We start from the raw sequence: 19,145 nt of genomic DNA, 5'->3' as shown, positions 1-19,145 counted from the left end.
TCGACCCCGGTCTGCCCCGATACGTTCGAATAGCTTTGACGGGGCTCACCCGGGTCAGCCCCCAGTGCCCTGCTTGTGGAGTGGGTCACTTAGGGGTGACCTGAGGTGCATGCCGTCACCACGAGAGGGCGAGTGTGATCGTTCGATTAGCTCTTGTCAGGGGCTCACCCGGGTGAGCACTGCGGGAAGCTAATCGATTTCACCCATAGTGAAACTTTACCTGGCAAGTCTGCTGCCACCAAGTGTTCAAAGTCTCCTATTGCCAAAGACATCTACAACTTCTTTATGTGCACTTGCATGTAATATGTTGCCATTTGTATTATGTGCAGCCATAGCTCTGGCTAAATTGAAGGGATTTTAATACCTTGTTACACTTCTGTATATATATACACCACCTTTCATATAGCGTGGAACAAAATTTGTACAATAGTATATCGGTCACAGTCTAGAAATATTCTGGTAACACCTCAAATAATTTTTAATCAAGCAGATTTAACAAGGTTCATGCCAATACTATAACTTAATAATAGTAATAATGCTAACTTACATAAATAAACAAACTTTATTTAAAGAAAAGTACAATGAAATTAAAAACTTCAGTATAAATAAACACTGTTAAAGGAACACGTTGCCTTGGATCGGACGAGTTGGTAAAAACAAAAGCGTTTTTAACCGTTTTTTATATAATGCATATGGTTGAAAAGATGTTTTAAAAGTAGCATACAATGACCCACACAAGTTTGCCTCGAAATTGCGTGGTTTTCTTTCTACTGTGCGAACTATCACCGTCGGCCATTTATGGGAGTCAAAATTTTGACCCCCATAAATGGCCGACGTGTTAGTCGACGAGGTAAAAGGAAAACCACGCAATTTCGAGGCATGTTTGTGTGGATCATTGTATTCTACTTTTACAACATCTTTCTACCCATATGCATTTTATAAAAAACGGTTACAAACGTTTTTCAAAGACCAACTCGACCGATCCAAGGCAACGTGTTCCTTTAAACAAAATTTTCCTTCAAATTAGTTCACTTAGAAATCAATGTTTGACCACGACCTTTTCATAGAAAACTTGTGTCAGTACAAACTCGTGGCAATTTGTGGCTTTAAAACTATTTGTTGTACACACCTTTGCTTCAGCAAGACTTACATACTTTGTTTTAAACTTCATGAGCAATGTTATTTTCAAAAGCGTTGTTTTTTAAACTGAAGTTGCAGCTACAAAATATAATGCTACACTTCCATTTAAAACTTTTAAAAACAAATCTTAAGCAATTTTTAAAATTATTTTAAATCTTTATATAAGATCACTCCAAACTTTCACTGGAAAAGATGATATCCGTAAACTTTCCTGTCTCCTTTTTTTTAACAGAAGACTTCAAAAGTACAATCCTTGCATGTAAATGTTTTGTCATTAGAACTTATTAAAATTTTGCAAACTGCCCATATAACATAACATGTATCAGTTTACTATCAACACGAAAATCAATGCAAACTCAGGACAAATTGGCATTTTTCTATTGATTTGTTCAAGTCGAAAATACATTCAACAACAATATAAATATTATGCAATAAATACTTTGAATAACAATATAACTATCATGTAATATATCATCAAAATACATCTGTTCTAATAATAGCAATATATTATCATTCTTGTAAACAAACATAAAATCTCCTTTAAAATCGGAAAATGGTCTTAAGTAAAGAAGAATATATCATGCCTGTGTATGACATAGATGCATAAGGTCCATACGGTCACACATCGATCAGTGTTTAATCAAAGAATCCATACACCGAATCTGAATCAAACCAAGACAGGTCTACTTCTTTATTGGCTTTGCCAGCAGTTTTATCTTTCTTACTACTACCTCTGTATGAGTCTTTAACTCCTTTCACCTTGAAGATGCGGTTCGGAGCCTTGCGAGTGTTGTCAGATGCTGATGACGTCTTTTTCTTTGGCTGTTGAAATTATAATTGAATCAAAATAGATAAAGTTGGCCAAAAGGCGAGGCATCTGTTTATCCTACTTGAGATGCATGGTGCAGCTTTGTAATAAACTTGGAGGCGGCTGGCTGCCCTTCAATGCTCTGACCCCTTGAACCCAACATTTGTGAAGCGGAAACACTTATCTTACATACTTGGTATTTTAAGCACTGCAATTAAGCCTTATGCATTTAAGCACTGCATATTCAGTAATTTCCCTAGTTATGTGAAGAAAAAAACACAGGCAAATCACTCGGGTGGAATTTGAACCCGTATCCTTTTCACTGAACTCAGGAAAGTAGGTACTGAGCTTAATACGCATCGGAGTAGGGCCTTTGTCACACGAGGCGACTTTTACAGGCAACTTGGAGGCAACCATGCAGCTTCAGTCACTGCTTCATGTCCAGGACCTCAGGACCACTTTGGTAGAGGTAGCCCATGAGTAATTTTTCAAAAAATGTCTTACAATTCCCATTAATTTTATGGTTGCCTGTAAATTGCCTATGCGTGACGTGGCCCTAAAGGGTGAAACAAAATATTTTTTTCTTTATCCCCGATGCAAAACTAACAACTTTCTCTATTGCCCCATTTCACCTGACGTCATCATCAGAAAAATCTTGAATGCGCCATACTGGCGGGCAATTTCACTGTGCGTTTTTATATGTAACTCTATGCTGTGCGTTATGCAGTGAAGTGCACATTTAAGGCGACGCGGCGTTAATACACGTAAACCTAACTGCCCACCAACATGGTGAGCGTGGCATCAGTCGCCACGTGTGATGCCCGTCCTGCACAAACAAAATGTTTTCCTTGCAAGAAATTTAATTTAAAAGACATGCTTGCTGTTCTCTCTATTGATTTTTTCGTGATTCCACCACCTTGAGACTCACCTTTGTCTTGCTGCTTGGATGCAAGGCGTCATTATGGACCTCCTCTGGGTACAGCTCTTTGAAGCGCTTCACTTCAGATTGCGTCATTTCAGTGGGAGTATCTGCCTGAGCTCTCATCTTTAATGATAACAAAATACAAATAACTGAATGTGTTTTGACCTTTGTTTCTCAAATTATGCAAAATTTGAACTTGTGATTTTGTCCACATTTGAAACACAATTAGTTATATTTGGGATTGAACAAAGAAAAATTTACTAGAGTGGGATTTGAACCAACGACCTCCGGATTAACATGCTGGCGCTCCACCAACTAAGATCCCTAGGACTAGGTTAGCCTTTTCCTTGTTTTGTCAGTATCTTTTTCCAGGGGGTGCCAGTCAGAATCTATGAATTTTACCTAGTCAGTATCCCTTGTGGTTTATTATTCAATATCTTTGTAAAACTAATTTTCCTGGGTGCTGTTCTTTAAAAACAATAGAATGAAGTTTTTAAGTTGTTTTGTTTTCCATTTGATTGAAAAACATGATTTATTTCCTTTTTAAAAAACAAATTTGAAAAAGTCTTTTTGAAGAACATGTTTGAATAATAAGATTTTTACCACGGTTACCTTTTTGTGTTTGAGATGAGATTTGCTTTTTTGTGAATATTGGTTTTGTTTTGGAGGAGGTCTGGTAGGAGTGGTCTTTGATGCCGATGCTGTCTTGGTAAATTGTGGACTTTGGCCTTTCCTGGAAGGAGTTACATGAAGTGGCTGGACAGACTGACTTGGTCTCTTGCTTGATGAAGTCACGAGCCGTCTTTCTACTTCACTTAACTGAACAAAAACAGAAAGTGTAATAACAATAAGAATAATAAACACCTGAGAAGTGTGTGGGGAAAGATGCAGTCCAAGATCCCCTGGGACTTTGACACACGGACTGATCATGTTATAAAACATTGATGTCTGTATGTTTTTTGTATTGGATAAGACAGAAGAATGTGTTGCCTCAAATGCTTAGCTGCTAGTGTAAGGGTGGCTGCAAAGAGGAGGGTAAAGAGCTACCAGAATGTAGAAACATCTTGGTGAGATAAGTTCAACTGTGAAACAACCTTCTGCCGAGGGTGGCGCTTGTTAGTTCTTTTAAGTTCATACTTTTTTTTAAAGAATAGAGAAGTTAAAAGGTGCGAGGAAAAATGCTATCTATCTTAAACTGACCTCAATTTCCATTAGCTGTGAGCTAGATGAATCTGACATGGAACCATCGGCACTGTCCTCTTCTTCAGAAACAAACACCACATGTCTTTTCCTGGGTACACTTTCTGTTTGCTTCAAGATGCTGTGTCTCTGTGGTGTCTTCATGCAAGGGGTTACCATCAAGGGTTTGTCTGTAACAATAACAGTTTTTCCCCTCAGATTCTTTTATGAAAAATACTGACTTTTTAAAGGCTAGACTAAATGAAGCACACAAACTTGCCACGCACAGAAAAAATTTTGCTTAGCAGAAACAGTTTACCAGCCCAAATAAGTTTGCACTGTTTTGGCTGAGTGCCCGACATAATTTTTGCTTAGCAAAGAAATTTGTCAAGCAGTATTTTCTGCTAAAGCTTTATGAAATTGGGTCTGTTCTTTGAATCACAAGTCATCTGGGGTACATTCTCTCCCCAAATGCATTATCAGTTTTGGAGTTATTTCTTTGAGGTATGTTTATTAAATGCAATATCAATTCAGTATCATCGATTTTCTGAACAGATCAAATTCAGAGAAACTTTGTAATGGAATACTGCCCTCACTTGAAGAGTGATGTAGTGCATTATTTTATTCCCTAGTCAATCTTCTAAATGAAGTGACACTCATTTCCAAAGAAACTTGTCTTAAAGCCATTCGACACTCAGGAGAAAACAACGGGAAAACCCACCCTTGTTTCCCAACGTTTCGCCGTGTCATGACACGTGTTTAAAATAAATCCGTAATTCTCGCTATCGAGAATTGATATTGTTTTAATGTTTTCTCAAAAAGTGAAGCATTTCATGGAACAATATTTCAAGATAAGTCTTTCACCATCACCTTCTGTAAACCCTGTGAATTATTTGTAAATCTGTGAACTTTTAATTTTTTGTCTGTACCGAAAATGTACAATGGCTTTAATCTAAATACAATGTAGTATTACATTAGATGAAGCGACTGGTAACGAATGGTGAAATATTTGTTTGTATCTGATGATCAAAAGAAGAGGCATTTGGCTGACTTTGAAAAGATATTTTTTAATAATTTCAAAAGTTTGGTGATCAGTATTTATCCTAAGAGAATGGCATTTGTAAATTCCCTTGCCAACTTTGCACATTTGTTTACATTGCAACTTTGTCCAATCACTGATACATACCTGCTGTCAGAGGAGTTTTAGGAGTGTGAGATACGCTGGCAGGATGTTTGGGGGTAGAATGCCGAGGCAATGGGGTGTTTCGCTTAGGAGCAATAGGGCTAACACCAGTCATTGGTTCACTCATAGCGAGACTCGTGGCACTCTGAAGCTTTTTCAACTCATCCTCCTGAAATAGTGGTTAATGATTGAATATGAACTAAATCAATTTGGGTGCTGAATCACAATACAGTGTAGAGGGTCATCAAGATTATTTCATTTGGTATTACTACATTTTGTGATTTTTTTAAATGAAAGTTTACACAATAATCCAATGCAGCAAGGGTTCCTAGGGAACTTGTTTCCTTCATTATCACAATGAAAAACATATTTGATATTTACTAGTTGAAATGCAAGTGCCCCTTCTTTTTGGCATTAACAAATTCCCCTCCGACCCATTTATTAACCGGACCAATGTGTCAAAGTACATGTATGACCTAGAAAAAGACCAGACCAAAGCTAATGTATAGTCCATTCATGGGTACTCTAGTCAAGCTATATGGTATAGGCCTATGTACCTTTTCTTTGAGGTTCTTTTTCATTATCATTACGATTTCACTGTGGCTGCTGATCTGTTTCTTGGCTTCATCTCTCTCGGTCTGTGCTTCCACTAGCTTTTCTTTCAATCCTTGTACTTCCTTGGTGAAACTAGTCATTTGCTCCTCCTTTGCAATGTAAAGTCAGAATTGTAAATAATACAAGTTTGGTTACGTTTTTAATTCATACAGAAAAACCAATAAAAGGGTCTGATTTGGTTTAGTTCTTTAAATGATGCTGTTTTTTACTTTAACTGCAGCTCAAGTTGACATCAAAATTCTAGATATGCTTGTTTTAAAATACCTAGTTACTTATTTATATATTTATTTTTTGTTATTGGCCTTAGGCTGAATTAAACAATAATTTGAAAATCAACTCAACGATAAGGGGCAAAAAGACAAGAAGTCAATCTGAAACAGTTATTTTCAGAGAGCTGTGCTAAGTGTTCGCTACACAATCTGGTTGAAGAGAGTACTGGTTCAAACCCCCTCTGATATTTTCTCTTCCATAGAAAAATTCCACACAAAAATATCAAATGTACAAGTTTAAGCTCATACCTCCATAACCTGTTTCTGTTTCTGTTGCTCCATATCCTTCTGCAGCTGTTTGATCTCTTTGTCCTTCTGTGCAACCATTCTCTCATTCTCAGCCTACAAGAAAATTCATTCAACTTATAATGTTAGCCGAAGGGGTGTTTGGGTGTCTTTTGGACACCCTGTTTTAAACGTGAGCACCCTGTTTTATCTTCCATGTAAGTGTATCGTTAGTGAACAATTTGGACACCCAATGAGAAAAGTTCCAGCAAATTTTGACACCCTTGTACCAAATCCTGGCTACCAAAATAAGAAAATTCTCAGTAGTTTTAAAACATATGAGTCAGGAAAGTACCAGGCACAGCGAGACTTTGTACTGTGTTTCTAAATTTTCAACTAGGGGGCCTATAAAACTGAGAAATCAAAAATGAAGAAAATCAACAGATTATTAGCTGAGAAGCTGCATGAACGTATCAGGCCTGAAATTTCATCTTTGCTAGGGCAAGGCCATTTTCATTTTGAAAAGGGCAATTCCATCAGAAAATCTTAAAATCTCTAGGAAACTTTTGGAGAGGCACCAAGGCCAAGACCAGGGCAACAAAGGCCTTGGCCCTCTATTTTATTCCAGGCCTATGCAATAAACACCTACCAAAAGACTACAGTGCTTCGACTACCAATAGACCGATACAGAAGGCTCCGCCCATGATGCATGTGTGCGCAATAACATGTGGGGCTCTCCAATGCCTTTCTGCACAACTCTGCCGCGCAGGCCAAGATACGCGCACGCATGTCGGACCTTATTGTCAGACCTTCGTTGCTTTGTGATTGGTCAATACGCAATAGAACGGAGCTTAATGGATTGGTCTATTGCCAATAGTGTGTTCAGTATTCACATTTTTTAAACAAGTATTAAAGTTTTTATTTTGCAAAAAAATAAATCCCCCGAAACCACAATCTAAAGGTGTATGGCAATTGATTCTCTCACAAACTGAACTCCTCTTTGTCTGCAATAACTATGTACTTGACCTTGTATTTATCCAATGTTGCGCTGACTTCAATCATTTGTAGCTCACAGGCTTGTTTGGCATCACCATGCTCTTTGGTCGCAGTTTCTGTTTTCTTTCTCAATGTCTCTGTTTCTGCCTCCAGAGTCTGTAGGAGAATAGTCTTGTCCGCTAGGAGATTAGTCTTATCAGAGGCTTCCTTCTGTGCCTCAGTCAACTAAAGAAAGAACAGAATATTGTGAGCTTGGTGAAGAAACTTTATGAGTTGAAAGTATGACAGAAGGCAAAAATTTACTGTTTTTTATAAGAATTTTGTGTTTGCATTGCTCAAAACAATTCCAACTTTAATCTCTCTACTTATCCTTTTACTTTTGTTTTCAGCTCCTCAAGCGCGACTCTCTCTTGTTGAAGATCTTCAGTTACAGAAGTAAACTGAAAGGGAAAAAAAGAGAGCTCTGATTATTCAGTTCCAAGAAATTTAGTGTAGGCTTATTTGTCTGGGAGAAGATACCTGGCTGGGGGTTGTTCTGGTAAAGACAATGGTCTTGGGTATAGTTTTTATTCAGACAAGTATAACGTTCCATTGAATTCTATTTTGAGTTGAAAGTGAAATGGTATAAGGCTGTCAGATTGGCATGGTGGCATCATTCCTCGCCTTCCATCTCTAGGATCCCGGTTCAAATCCCACCAGGGGCGATATGTGGATTGCATTTTGAGTACCAACCGGTTTGTGCGGGTTTCCCCTGGAATAATTTTCTGGGGTTTTCCTCCCACATCAAAAACTGAAACTTCCTTCTGTCTTCTCTTCAGTGGTTCTTGGCTAATACAGTGATTAAGTTCCCTTTTCTGAGAGTCCTTTGCTTCACAACCAGAATTAATCAATTAAATGAAATGAATTACTGATTTTCAGACATAGTTACTGTTATCACCTACATTCAAGCCATTTTATTACATGGATGTCGTACCTTTGTTGATATTTCTTCAAGTTCAGTTGTCTTCTTCTCTATTTCTTCTGTAGCCTCAGATACCTACATGTCAAAATAAAGTGACATTGCAACAAAACTTGTCCCTTTTCTTTCAACATAAATGTTCATAAATTGTATCCATCTCAAATAAAAATGTAAAAAATGTAACTTGTGGTGATATTTTGAAACAACTATTTGACTATTTATTCCCATCAGTAGACACAATATATAAATACCTGGGTTTCCGCAGCTGTGGTAAGCTTGATTTGTTTTGTCAGATTTCCTTTCAGTGTTTTCATTTCTTGTTGAAGATCTTTTAACTGCTTTGTTTTGGTGGTGAGTTGGGTATGCAGGTTCTTGTTCTTGGTCTCCAGGCTGGTTGTCTGCTTGTTCAAAGCAGCAAGATCCTTGTTTAAGGTGTCAGACTGTGGAGGTTTATGAAATTAATGTATCAACTTAACAAAAGGCTGTGTATTCCAATGTCAAGACCTGTTAAAGTGTCTGTTTCCCTCACGCGTTCAAGCTATGTACGCCGGAATCTCTAATTCTTAACTTAATAATATAATAATATCAAAGTCTCATATAGCGCACGTATCTACCAAACAAGGTACTCAAGGCGCTGAGTATATACAAACTTTCAGAATAATAGGTAATTGCAGTGATGAATTTTGAGACCAAATTATTTAGCCACTTATAAGAGTTCACAAGATGCTACGGCGCATACAGCCACAGCCAGGAACACCGGGGCGAACCCCTTCTCTTTCCGAAAAGTGCACTGCCGTCGATTTCACAAAACTCTTCCCAACTTAAGACCAATCTAAGGACTTAGGACGAGTCCAAACCCTGCACTGTAGCATGCAGACCTTAAGATTAATCCTAAGTTAGGACGTGTCCTAACTCGAGATAAGACAAGTCCTAACTCTTTGTGAAGTTGACCCCTGGGTTCTTTTACATGCGTTACACAACACATGGGACCAACGGCTTTACGTCCCTTCCGAAGGACGAAGCCATGGTTAAGTGTCTTGCTTAAGGACATAAGTGTAACCGCTGAGGATTCGAACCCACACTCTGTTGATCCGAAACACCAGAGTTTGAATTCGGTGCTCTTAACCGCTAGGCCAAGACACTTCCAAACTTAGTCTGATAGATAAGAGGAAGGTTGTGGTAGTAGCACTCAAGACCTATAAATAATAAAATAAGAGCTGCATAACCTTTTGTAGCAACGGCTACTTCATCAGATATAAACTGTTTCTTTTCTGAGAGAAATTGTTGGTGTTTCAGCTTAACAGAACTAAGGTCAAATTTCTTTCCAGCACAAGCACAGTGCAAGGCGTACATGTTATTGTAAAAAATAGTTCTGTGGTAGTCTGCATTTTTTGTTATAAAAATCAAGCAAAATTTTCCTCAGAATGAGAAAATCTTTTTTGTTTTCATCTAACTGGAACATAAGTTGTGAGGTATAAATCTATAGTTTGACAAAAAGCTATTTCAGTTAAGAGACTGTATTGTTATTTTAGTTGGTGGAAACTTCATACTTTGGCCTTTTCTTCTTGTAACGTTTGAACTGAAGTCATATCTTGTTCCGTTTGCAATTCTCTGAGATTATTAATCTCTTCCTCCAGCTTCTCAGTTTTTTCAACAGCAGCTTCAAGGTCCAGTTTTTCCTGCTCAGACGTCTTCTGCAAAGTCTAAAAGATAAAAACTCAATTAAATTCAATTCAATAAGAATTAAATTCAATAAAACGTTTATTCCAGACTCGTTTAGAGAAAAAACAAAATTGTTTATCAAAATGTTTGCAATTCCAATACATCAACTTGGAACTGCTCAGAAACAACAGATCGATAAATATCTCTTGACGTAAAATGTTAGTTAAAGCTGCCTGTTAAAATTTGATAGATACATACAAACTCTATTTTACATTGTTTCCAGGCATGGTACTTGGTTCTTGAAAAAAGGTAGGACAGTTTATTACAAGGGTTGACACACATGTACAATGGTTTTGGCTTTTTGGGGCCTTTTCAGGCTATTTAAAAACAGTTTTACTCATTTTTCTGAGGGCCCAACAAAATCGGAAATCAGACTTAAGTAGGTAAGTATAACCCCTGTGTCCAAACTAAATATTAAAAAAAAAGTTGAAACTAGAAAGTTTAGTTGACGGAAGGATTTGAGCAATAAGTGAGCTGGCGTACCTCAAGTTCATTGTTTAGCTTGTTCAACTCCTCTCCTTTTGCTTGAAGCTGAGATTCCAGGGAGTTGGTTTTATCCTGAGAGGTCTTCAGAAGCTCCGACAGATTAATGTTTTCAGCTCTGTCAAAGATTAAGGATTTCAAAAGATTAAATACACTCGGGATTAAATACACTTGGGAAAAGTCGTGTTTGATTTATTAAAATCATATCAGGCTTGCATGCTTCGTTTTTTGAAAGGGCAAGGGCATAAAGTGATTCTCTCCATGCTAAAGGGCACCCTATAATGTAAATTTCTACTGGAGTATTTCCAGGGCACCAAGGCAATAACCAGGGGACATTGAAGCAATAGGATTTGTTGCCTACGTAAAGTATCACGCCTGTCATATTACATTTTTTGTTTGCTATCTATCAAAGTGCCTAAGTGCTCGGTAACTGATCGCAGTAAATGTACTGGCCAACAGCCCTCTGCAAATTGTGTCATCATCACTCAGGTACTTAGTGTGGTCTCGTTTTGAGCACTTCTGCTGTATGCATGGTCTTCGTGCATTTAGTCAGTGAAAGAAGACATTTTGATTTATGTAATACCTCTGTAGACTGATGTTTATCGAAATAAACAAAACATGAACGACTTTTCCTCCCAAATTTTTTAGGAGGGTAAAAACTTTCCCATTACTCCTCCAGCAGTTAAAGCTTTTAAAGCTACTTTTATGGACCAAGTTTGTAATGACCACAAGCATTTTAATCAACGTGTTTACTGGATGTTACCGTTCGGCTTCCTTCTCTTTCTTTATGGAGTCCACTTTGTCGTATGACGCCTGCTCTCTCTCAAGGACCACTTTGAGTTCATCTTTCAATGTATCTGTTTCACTCTTTGAATGATTTCAATGAATGACAAAGAATGACAATTTAAATGTTCCTTTGAGTTTTTACAAATCTTTGTTGGTAAGTTTGAGGAAAATTAGTTTCTCTCCTGAAAGTCTTCTGCAAACAACACATCTAATAAAGAAAATAATAACTCGTTCTTATATAGTAGGCCTACATTTTACAATAACATATCAATGCAATTTACATTAGTGCCCTGGTCATTGGGTCAGTCAAATTCATTTAATCTTTCTCAGATCGCTGTGGGGAGTATATATCTGGGTGAAGAGAAGCAACTACAGCAAAGAGTCTTGCTAAAGGACACGAGTGTCATGACTGGGATTCAAACCCAAACCCTGATGACTTAACCTCAAGAACTTCGGTACACTAGACTGCTCAGTCATGACACACTACAATGTTAAATCTACTTCTCTTCAAAGAAACATTTCTTGATCCAAATCATAAGTGTCTTAAACTGAAATCTAAATGCTAAAACCCCTTTCATCGTCCAGGGATTGATTTCCCAGGAAACTTGGTTGACATTTCTACCTGAATTGCTATACCCTTGAAAATTCCTGGGAAATAGCCATTTCCCCCCTTAAAGTTACCCCTGCTTGGAGTAGGGTTAAGGCAGATAACCCCAGGGTTACACTGAGTGTTCGTTTTTCCCATCCCAGGTAAATGACATTGAGTGTGAGACGAACATAGTGTGAAGGTGGGGTTAAATCCCCAGGAGTTTCCTGGAAATTTCCTGTGTAGTGTGAAAAAGGGTGGTTAATAGTTACCACTTTAATCTCCAGATTTTGTCTGAGACTCTGAATCTCATTGGAGAGTTTCTCCTTGTCAGTGGTGATTTCATGGATGTGTTCCTTTAAGTCCTGGATGTTCTGCTTGAGGTCCTCAGTGTGTTTGTTTTGGCTTTGTAGAGCTTGCTGAAGCTCCAGCTGTCAGTAGGATTTATTATAAGACCGTTATTAATGGATGATTGATCAAGGACACTTATTATTATTTTGTTATAAACTTATTGAAAAAGTATCAGTCTACTCTTAGCCTAGCAAATCGTCTGCTTAGAACTGTAAGGTTCTTAAAGACACTGCAAAACTATTGGATGAAATCATGTGTTTTCTAGGCCAGAAAATGATCAGGTTTATGATTTAGTAAAGATAAACCAAAATGTATATGAATAGAAACAGATAATTTTCAAATCAAATCATATAGTACCTGTAGAAGTAAAACTGTTATCATAACAACTTTAAACAGTAACAAACTTGGTCAGTTTAGTTTTTCAAATTCTGAAATGTTACCTTTTCTGAGGTCAAAGTGTCCTTGTCAGTTTGTAGTCCTTGTTTGTCTTGATGCGCTTGCTCCAAATTGTTCACTTGGGTTTGAATTTTACCAAGTGCTTCAGTCAAAGTGTTCTGCAGAGAAGCTGGAAAAAGACACAGAACAATGTTATTAAAATATGTAACTCAAGTTGTTTGCATCCCCTAAACATGGAGAAAAAATGTGGTCATTTTGAAGACAGCAAACTCACAATTTTCTTCCTGCAGTCTTGTCAGTTGTAGAGCTACTTCTTGCTTCTTGAGCGTCAGTTGACTGATGTCATTTTCTTTTTCTTTCAGTTCCTTTTCAAGATCCTTGAGCTAATAAGTGATAAAAACAAATCTTTTTTATTCTTAGACATATTGTAGGAGGAAAAAAATAAACTGTTAAGTTTTTTTTACCCATCTGCCATAGGAAATCAAATTTCTATATATTTTGTTGAATGTGGACAATAAATGAAATCTAATCTAGTTTAATAATCTGAGAAGGGAAGACTCTGAAAGTAATAATCATGAACTGACAGGTAATTATAAATAGAATAATAAAACCAAAGAGGAAAAGGAAATAAATACATGCCCAACATTCTGTTCAATTAATAATATCAACTTACCACATACAATTTATCATCTTATTTTGAAAAGACTTTTTTTTTAATGATCTAGAATCTGGGCCAAACTCGTAGGTTATTTATGCCCTTCTAATCCATTTGTTTAAACCTGATGTGTCTCGTTATTTCTGAACATAAATCCCTGGCTTCCTTAAAAACAAAAAATAAATCATTCATACACAGAGTAAAGAGGGATTTTAATCAAGAAGGGGTGCTCCTTACACGAACTGATTGATTAAAAACAGATGAGGGGTATTTTTGGCTTCCTGCTCAGATAATAAGGCTCAGATATAAAATTTTACAGTGATGTGAGAATAATGAAGCCTGGGTGTATTAACGGACTGGTGTCTTTGCTTACCTTAAGTTGTGTTTCTCTAAGTTGACTGATTAGTTGCTCGTTGTTCTTCAAATTAGAGTTTTTTTCAGTTTCCACTGAAAAATTAAAAAATCATCATAATAATAAAAGAAACAAAAATAAGCCAAATAAAATTACTTATTTGGCAGCTGAGTTTCAAGGAAATGTTTGTGTAAGTATGTTTCTACAAAAAAAATGTTATTTGATGCATACAGCATCTGTTAAACATTGATTTTCCGGCCTAACAACCGTTTCGTTGGGTCATTACTATAAAAAAGTGTACCTACTTACATGTAAGAATGAGGTCGTTCACCTTGTTAGTATGAAGGAGACTTAGATCCTTGAACATGTCTCCTAATTCCTGTGGGTAGAGGATGACCACATCATTTTAAAATAATTTGGATACAAAATAAACCACTGCAGTATTATTTAACAATAATGTGATGACACATATGGAATCATTGGAAGTGGTTTAAAGAAAAAAGAAGTTATTTTGGGTAACAATTTAGGATTCTGTTTTGAATGCAATATTCCTGATATTGACTCTGTACAATAGACCGATCCATTAAGCTCCACCCCATTGCGTATTGACCAATCACAACGCAACGAAGGTCCGACACTAAGGTCTGACATGCGTGTGCGTATGCTTGGCGCACGCCGCAGAGTTGTGCAGGAAGGCATTGGAGAGCCCCACATGTTCTTGCTCACACGTGCGTCGTGGGCCGAGCCTACTGGATCGGTCTATTTGCAAATAATTCAGTATGTGTGCAAATGCAGGCAAAACAAAAGAAAACAAATAATATTTAAAATAATTTGGACACTGCCATATTAATTAACAATAATGTCGTGAAATATATATGGAATCAATGGAAGTGGTTTTAAAAGAAAAAATAAGAAGTTTATTCGAGCAATGATTTGTACTTTCAAGATTCAACAGATTTTTTTGAGTGCATTATTCTATAAAATTAAAAAACAAACTCATTTTGTGAGCAAATGCACCAGAAAAAAAAGAACAAATAACATTTTTGAAATTTAATTTTTTGTGAGAAGCAGATTATATCTAAAATTTCAAAACAACATTTGGCAATTGGCAACTAACTTATTGGCAACTGAGGGTCAAAATACTATCCACAGGAACTGTTCTGTTGTTTGGAATGGTTCCATGAACCTATCAAAGCCATATGTTGTCTCATTTACAATAGGAAACTTTTCATCTTTACGCTTCCGATAAAAGTCACGAACTAAAACCTCTACATATGGAAAGAGAGTCAATTTCATGGCCGCATTACCACACGATTTTCACAGACACACAGTCAGGCAAAGTAGGGCAAGTTTGCAGTTTAAAAAATTTGATGATGCAGGAATGAGGTTGGCAACTGTATCTAACGTCTCCCTCCATTTCAAGGAAAAATAAACAAATTTTGGGAATCAACTTGAATTGAAGACAATAATGTCAGATTACTTTTAGAACAAAAGGACACCTGCACTTTTCTTTAGCGACAGACAGCCCATTAGAAGGAAGTGATCAATTTTGACCCGCTTCCTATATTGTCATGGTCAAGGTTGTTGCTTGATTACTCTATATTGGCAAGTCAACTGAAAACTGTGAGCTTTGATTAACCACTGTATAATGGTCTGATGAATCATAAATCTTTCGGTGGAGGAATGACGGAACGCGGAAATCATTGAGGAAGACTTTAAAGGATGAAGGTGGGGAAAGGAACAGACTAGGAATTCAAGTGTAATGCACACTCTAAAGCTGGAATAATTGAAGTGCTTTGTTGTTTTTGAAATAAAATAAATAATTTTCAATGGCTTACATAATTATTTTTATGAAAAGTGGGATTTGATTTTAGATTTTCTTTCTTAGATTAGGGCTTGTAATTCATTTGCACATGTACTGCTCTAGTAACAACATCATAACATCATAAGACTGAAAGTAAACATTTAATTAAAAATACCTCTGTATCTTCCATGTGCTGTTTTTCAATTGCTTTGAGTTCATCTCTGTCGTTTTCACATAGAGTCATCCTCTCCTGAAACTTGCTGGTGTAATCCTTCAATAAGTTGCACATATCTCTAGTTGCCTCAATCCTGTGTGAACATTTAATGTCACAGGTAAATTACTACTTGGTGGCCGTCTAGATGTCATATTGACTGTTTTTTAGGGCAATGCAACTATACCAGGCAAAGTCAACAGAACACAGGCCTGGAAATTCATCTTTGACAGGGAAAGGCCATTTTGAAAAAGTCTTAAAGTGTTTTCAAAACTCATGACAAGACAAAGGACAACAGAGGCCTTGCCCCTGTGTAATACAGGCTTTGAAACAACTGACTCAAAATAGGATACTACATTATTTTTAAACTCAACAAAAACTACTTCACCTTTCTGATATGTCTGTTCGGTTATCCATTTCCTCTTTGAGTTTCCTGCTGAGGTTTTCATTTTGAAGCTGTTGGACAAAAATTAGTACATAATCAAAGTTTCAGTCGATGTTTTAATATGAATTTCTTAGTTCAATTATTTTTCAAGAGGCCTTAATACAAGTATGTACATGCAAAAAAAAAAAATGGCCAATTGTAGACTGTGTTAATGTTTTCCAATACTTCTTAAAACATTTGACTTGAGCAAAAAGAAAGCCATGCCTCAGAATTCATATTTGACGGAGCAAGGCCAATTTCATTTTGCTAAGGGCACTTCCATTTGAAATTTTTAAAGTCTTGGCCTATGTGAAACCTTTAAGGGGCAGCAAGGCTAAAACTAGGGGCAACAGAGAATCCTGAATTTGATAGTTAAATCTGATTTAATCACAGAAATTATAATTGAAAAAGACCAACCAAGTTTGTAACCAGCCTGGAAGTTAAATTAAGTATTTATACTTTAAGGAAGAGCAAACTACCTGCAACTCAAGAATTGATTTCTTCTGTGAATCTATTGTGAGCTGGGAATCTTGAAGATTTTTCTCCCTCTGCTTCAATTCCATCTCAGTTTGAACCTTCCAACTCCGGATTTTGTCTGCTTCATGGTGCAGGCGGGTATGTATCATGCTCAGACGATCTGACCCCTCAGACATGCTGTCAAGCTGCAAATTAGAAGACTTTTGCTGCTGCTGGAGAAACGGTTGTTCAGGCATGGAAGAAGTTGCTTGGTTTAGATTTGATGCTATTTGTAGTGGATGTGTGCTGACCGAACTGGCTTGCTGTGGCTGAGTATCCTACAAGGTTGGTATACAAATAATTGTCCATGTTTTGTCAAGATGTTGATGTTGAAACAGGCATAATGAAAAACAAAGAACCAATGGTGGTGTACTGTTAGCTTGTTATTGATGGCTGTTTTAATTCTATGGCAAGCTTTGGTTTTGATAACTTTTGGTAACAAGATATGACCAAATTTTGTCAGGAAGTAACACGTTTTTGAGCATTTGTTTCACCCTACCTGGAATATTGAAGAAGCGTTACTTCTTGTAGTTTCTGTTTTACTTTCTCTGTCACCGAATATGAAGAAACTATGTGATGCATTTTGACTTTGAGTGGATGGTTTGAAGAATGGCTGACTGTTCGTCTGCTCTTCTTCCTGCCTTTGGGATAGCATCTTGTTCCTAAGTTATGCAGTGCTAATCGGAAGGGAAAAAAACAAAAACACATAATAAAATATCAAAATAAATAAGTTGTGCTGAATCTGTTTGTGATGTAAGATTCTTTCATGATACCATTTACAGATTTGCTGAATAAATTAATTATTGTACAATGTCAGTGTTGCAAACATTAAAAATAAAATGTCTGTAAAAAAAGGGGTTGTGTCTTCTTCTTCCTTTCTAGTGCAGCCTTTATAATTGAAGATATTCGCACAGCAAGACACAACAGGGCGAACTACTTCTCTTTGGGATAATAGTGTGTGCTGGGGTCTTTTACATGCGTTGATGGTTGTTATAACAACACACGGGACCTAAAGCTTTACATCCCATCCAAAGGACAAAGCAAAACTATAACAGTGTCTTGCTTTTAAAAGGACATAAGTGTCACAACTCCCGAACCCAAACTCCCTTCAACAGGTCAGAGCTTGAGTACGGTGGCGGTGCTCTTTGTGGCTGTACATGGAAATATGACTGCACGTGCGTGCAAGCGGTCTCCATTACGGATGGAGGGTAAGCGCAGTAACAAGTCTTGGCGAGAGTTCGTAATTCCATGTGTCAGCCATATAATTAAGCCCCTTTCACAGGGGCCCTTGCTAAATTGTAGCATGGTTGTAAGATTTTACAAAATGCACCTCGTGTGAAAGGACAACAATTTTTTGAGTGTCCAGGGTCCCTTGTCAAATCTTGTCCAACATTGCTACATTTTGTCGGAGGTCCAAAATCTTAAACTAGCGGAAGTTTTGACCAAGGACGTGGGCTACATCATCGTGTGAAAGGAACCCTTGTTTATTGAACGACATCCTAGGTAAAATTGCCCATACAGCGCTAGCTATTGTTGGTGCAATCTTGTCCAACTAAGGTGATCAGGATTACCAATTCGTCATAGGCCCTATATATCACTCTCATGTCGCACAAGGGTTGTTAGTTTTTTAACTTTACAGTGGGAAAGCTCACAAAATCAGTCACGCATGGTGATAACAAATAAACAATTCACGCTCGTAAATTTTGTAGCAAGGGACCCTGGATACATTTTGCCCGTGTGAAAAGGGCTTAGGCCTATATATTATATGGCTGCTTTTTGAAGTTTGATCATGACAAATCGGGATACAGCTCCGAAACCAAGTTATTATTAGATAATAGATATGCCTCAAATCAAAATTGTTAACTTATTTTAATGTTGAGACAGTTGTTGTGCCTGCTTAGTGTCTTTGTTCATAGATTGGGTTTGTTGGGCTTTGTTTGTTTGCTAAAATTTGCAACAACAGTTTCATGTTGTTGTGTTGAATTGAAAGAGTGCTTGTTTTTGTCAAAAAAGTTAGGCCTAGGCCCTACCTTCCAAAGAGTTTACCACAAAAAAAAACCGCTGATGGAAATATCGAAGTGAAAAGAAATACAGAAATACTTATTTTAGCCTGGTCGTCACGCATTGACAAAAAGCATAATTATAATAATTAATAGGCCCCTATATTTATTAAGTAAAGTTTATACCCCTGCCAACCACCAATCGTCATTCGCATCAGTATCACCAAGTTTTCCCCATTCATTCAGTCCGAGTTGGAATGAATTTTGCACGTCTTTTTCCATATTTTACAAAAGAGCAAAAGGCACATAACGTAAACATTACTCTATGCAGATAACAAGTTACACATTTGAGCATACCTTACATCATATCAAACAAATACATAGGAGATTGTGGCCGGATTTTCCGCTTTAGTTAGTTTATGAATTTCAGTTTGATGTCAGTCACCAGCGCCATGATTGTTTCAGCAGACGATAAAAATCGATTTGGCAAAAAGTGAAGATTATTTTATTAGGTACAAAAGTTTGAACCAATCACAGTAGCTGTAACATAATGTTGTTTTTGTC

At 37.1% G+C, this 19,145-nt stretch overlaps 1 protein-coding gene across 2 annotated transcripts; it reads right to left on the bottom strand.

The window, feature by feature from the left end:
• Positions 1 to 1,523: 1,523 nt before the first annotated feature.
• On the bottom strand, positions 1,524 to 19,062 carry LOC139940061 (uncharacterized). Of its 2 annotated transcripts, none has more exons than XM_071936291.1 (24): positions 18,939 to 19,062; positions 17,081 to 17,258; positions 16,545 to 16,859; positions 16,030 to 16,097; positions 15,606 to 15,738; positions 13,936 to 14,005; positions 13,648 to 13,721; positions 12,894 to 13,002; positions 12,664 to 12,788; positions 12,145 to 12,303; positions 11,264 to 11,367; positions 10,501 to 10,618; positions 9,846 to 9,998; positions 8,547 to 8,735; positions 8,311 to 8,373; positions 7,715 to 7,777; positions 7,368 to 7,562; positions 6,366 to 6,458; positions 5,790 to 5,936; positions 5,236 to 5,401; positions 4,071 to 4,240; positions 3,483 to 3,689; positions 2,877 to 2,993; positions 1,524 to 1,962 (listed from the first exon to the last, which is right to left on the bottom strand). In XM_071936291.1, the coding sequence occupies exons 2-24, from the start codon at positions 17,234 to 17,236 to the stop codon at positions 1,777 to 1,779; spliced, it is 3,180 nt and encodes a 1,059-aa protein (XP_071792392.1). In that variant the 5' UTR covers positions 17,237 to 17,258; positions 18,939 to 19,062; the 3' UTR covers positions 1,524 to 1,776. The 2 variants fall into 2 exon arrangements, with proteins under 2 accessions (XP_071792392.1, XP_071792393.1); XM_071936292.1 differs by having other exon boundaries at positions 18,944 to 19,055.
• Between the last annotated feature and the right edge of the window lie 83 nt (positions 19,063 to 19,145).

The sequence above is a fragment of the Asterias amurensis genome, chromosome 7 (genome assembly GCF_032118995.1).
Source record: "Asterias amurensis chromosome 7, ASM3211899v1".
Lineage (NCBI taxonomy): Eukaryota > Metazoa > Echinodermata > Asteroidea > Forcipulatida > Asteriidae > Asterias > Asterias amurensis.
Note: the sequence above shows the minus strand (reverse complement) of the source record. Positions and strands in the feature narration are given on the sequence as shown.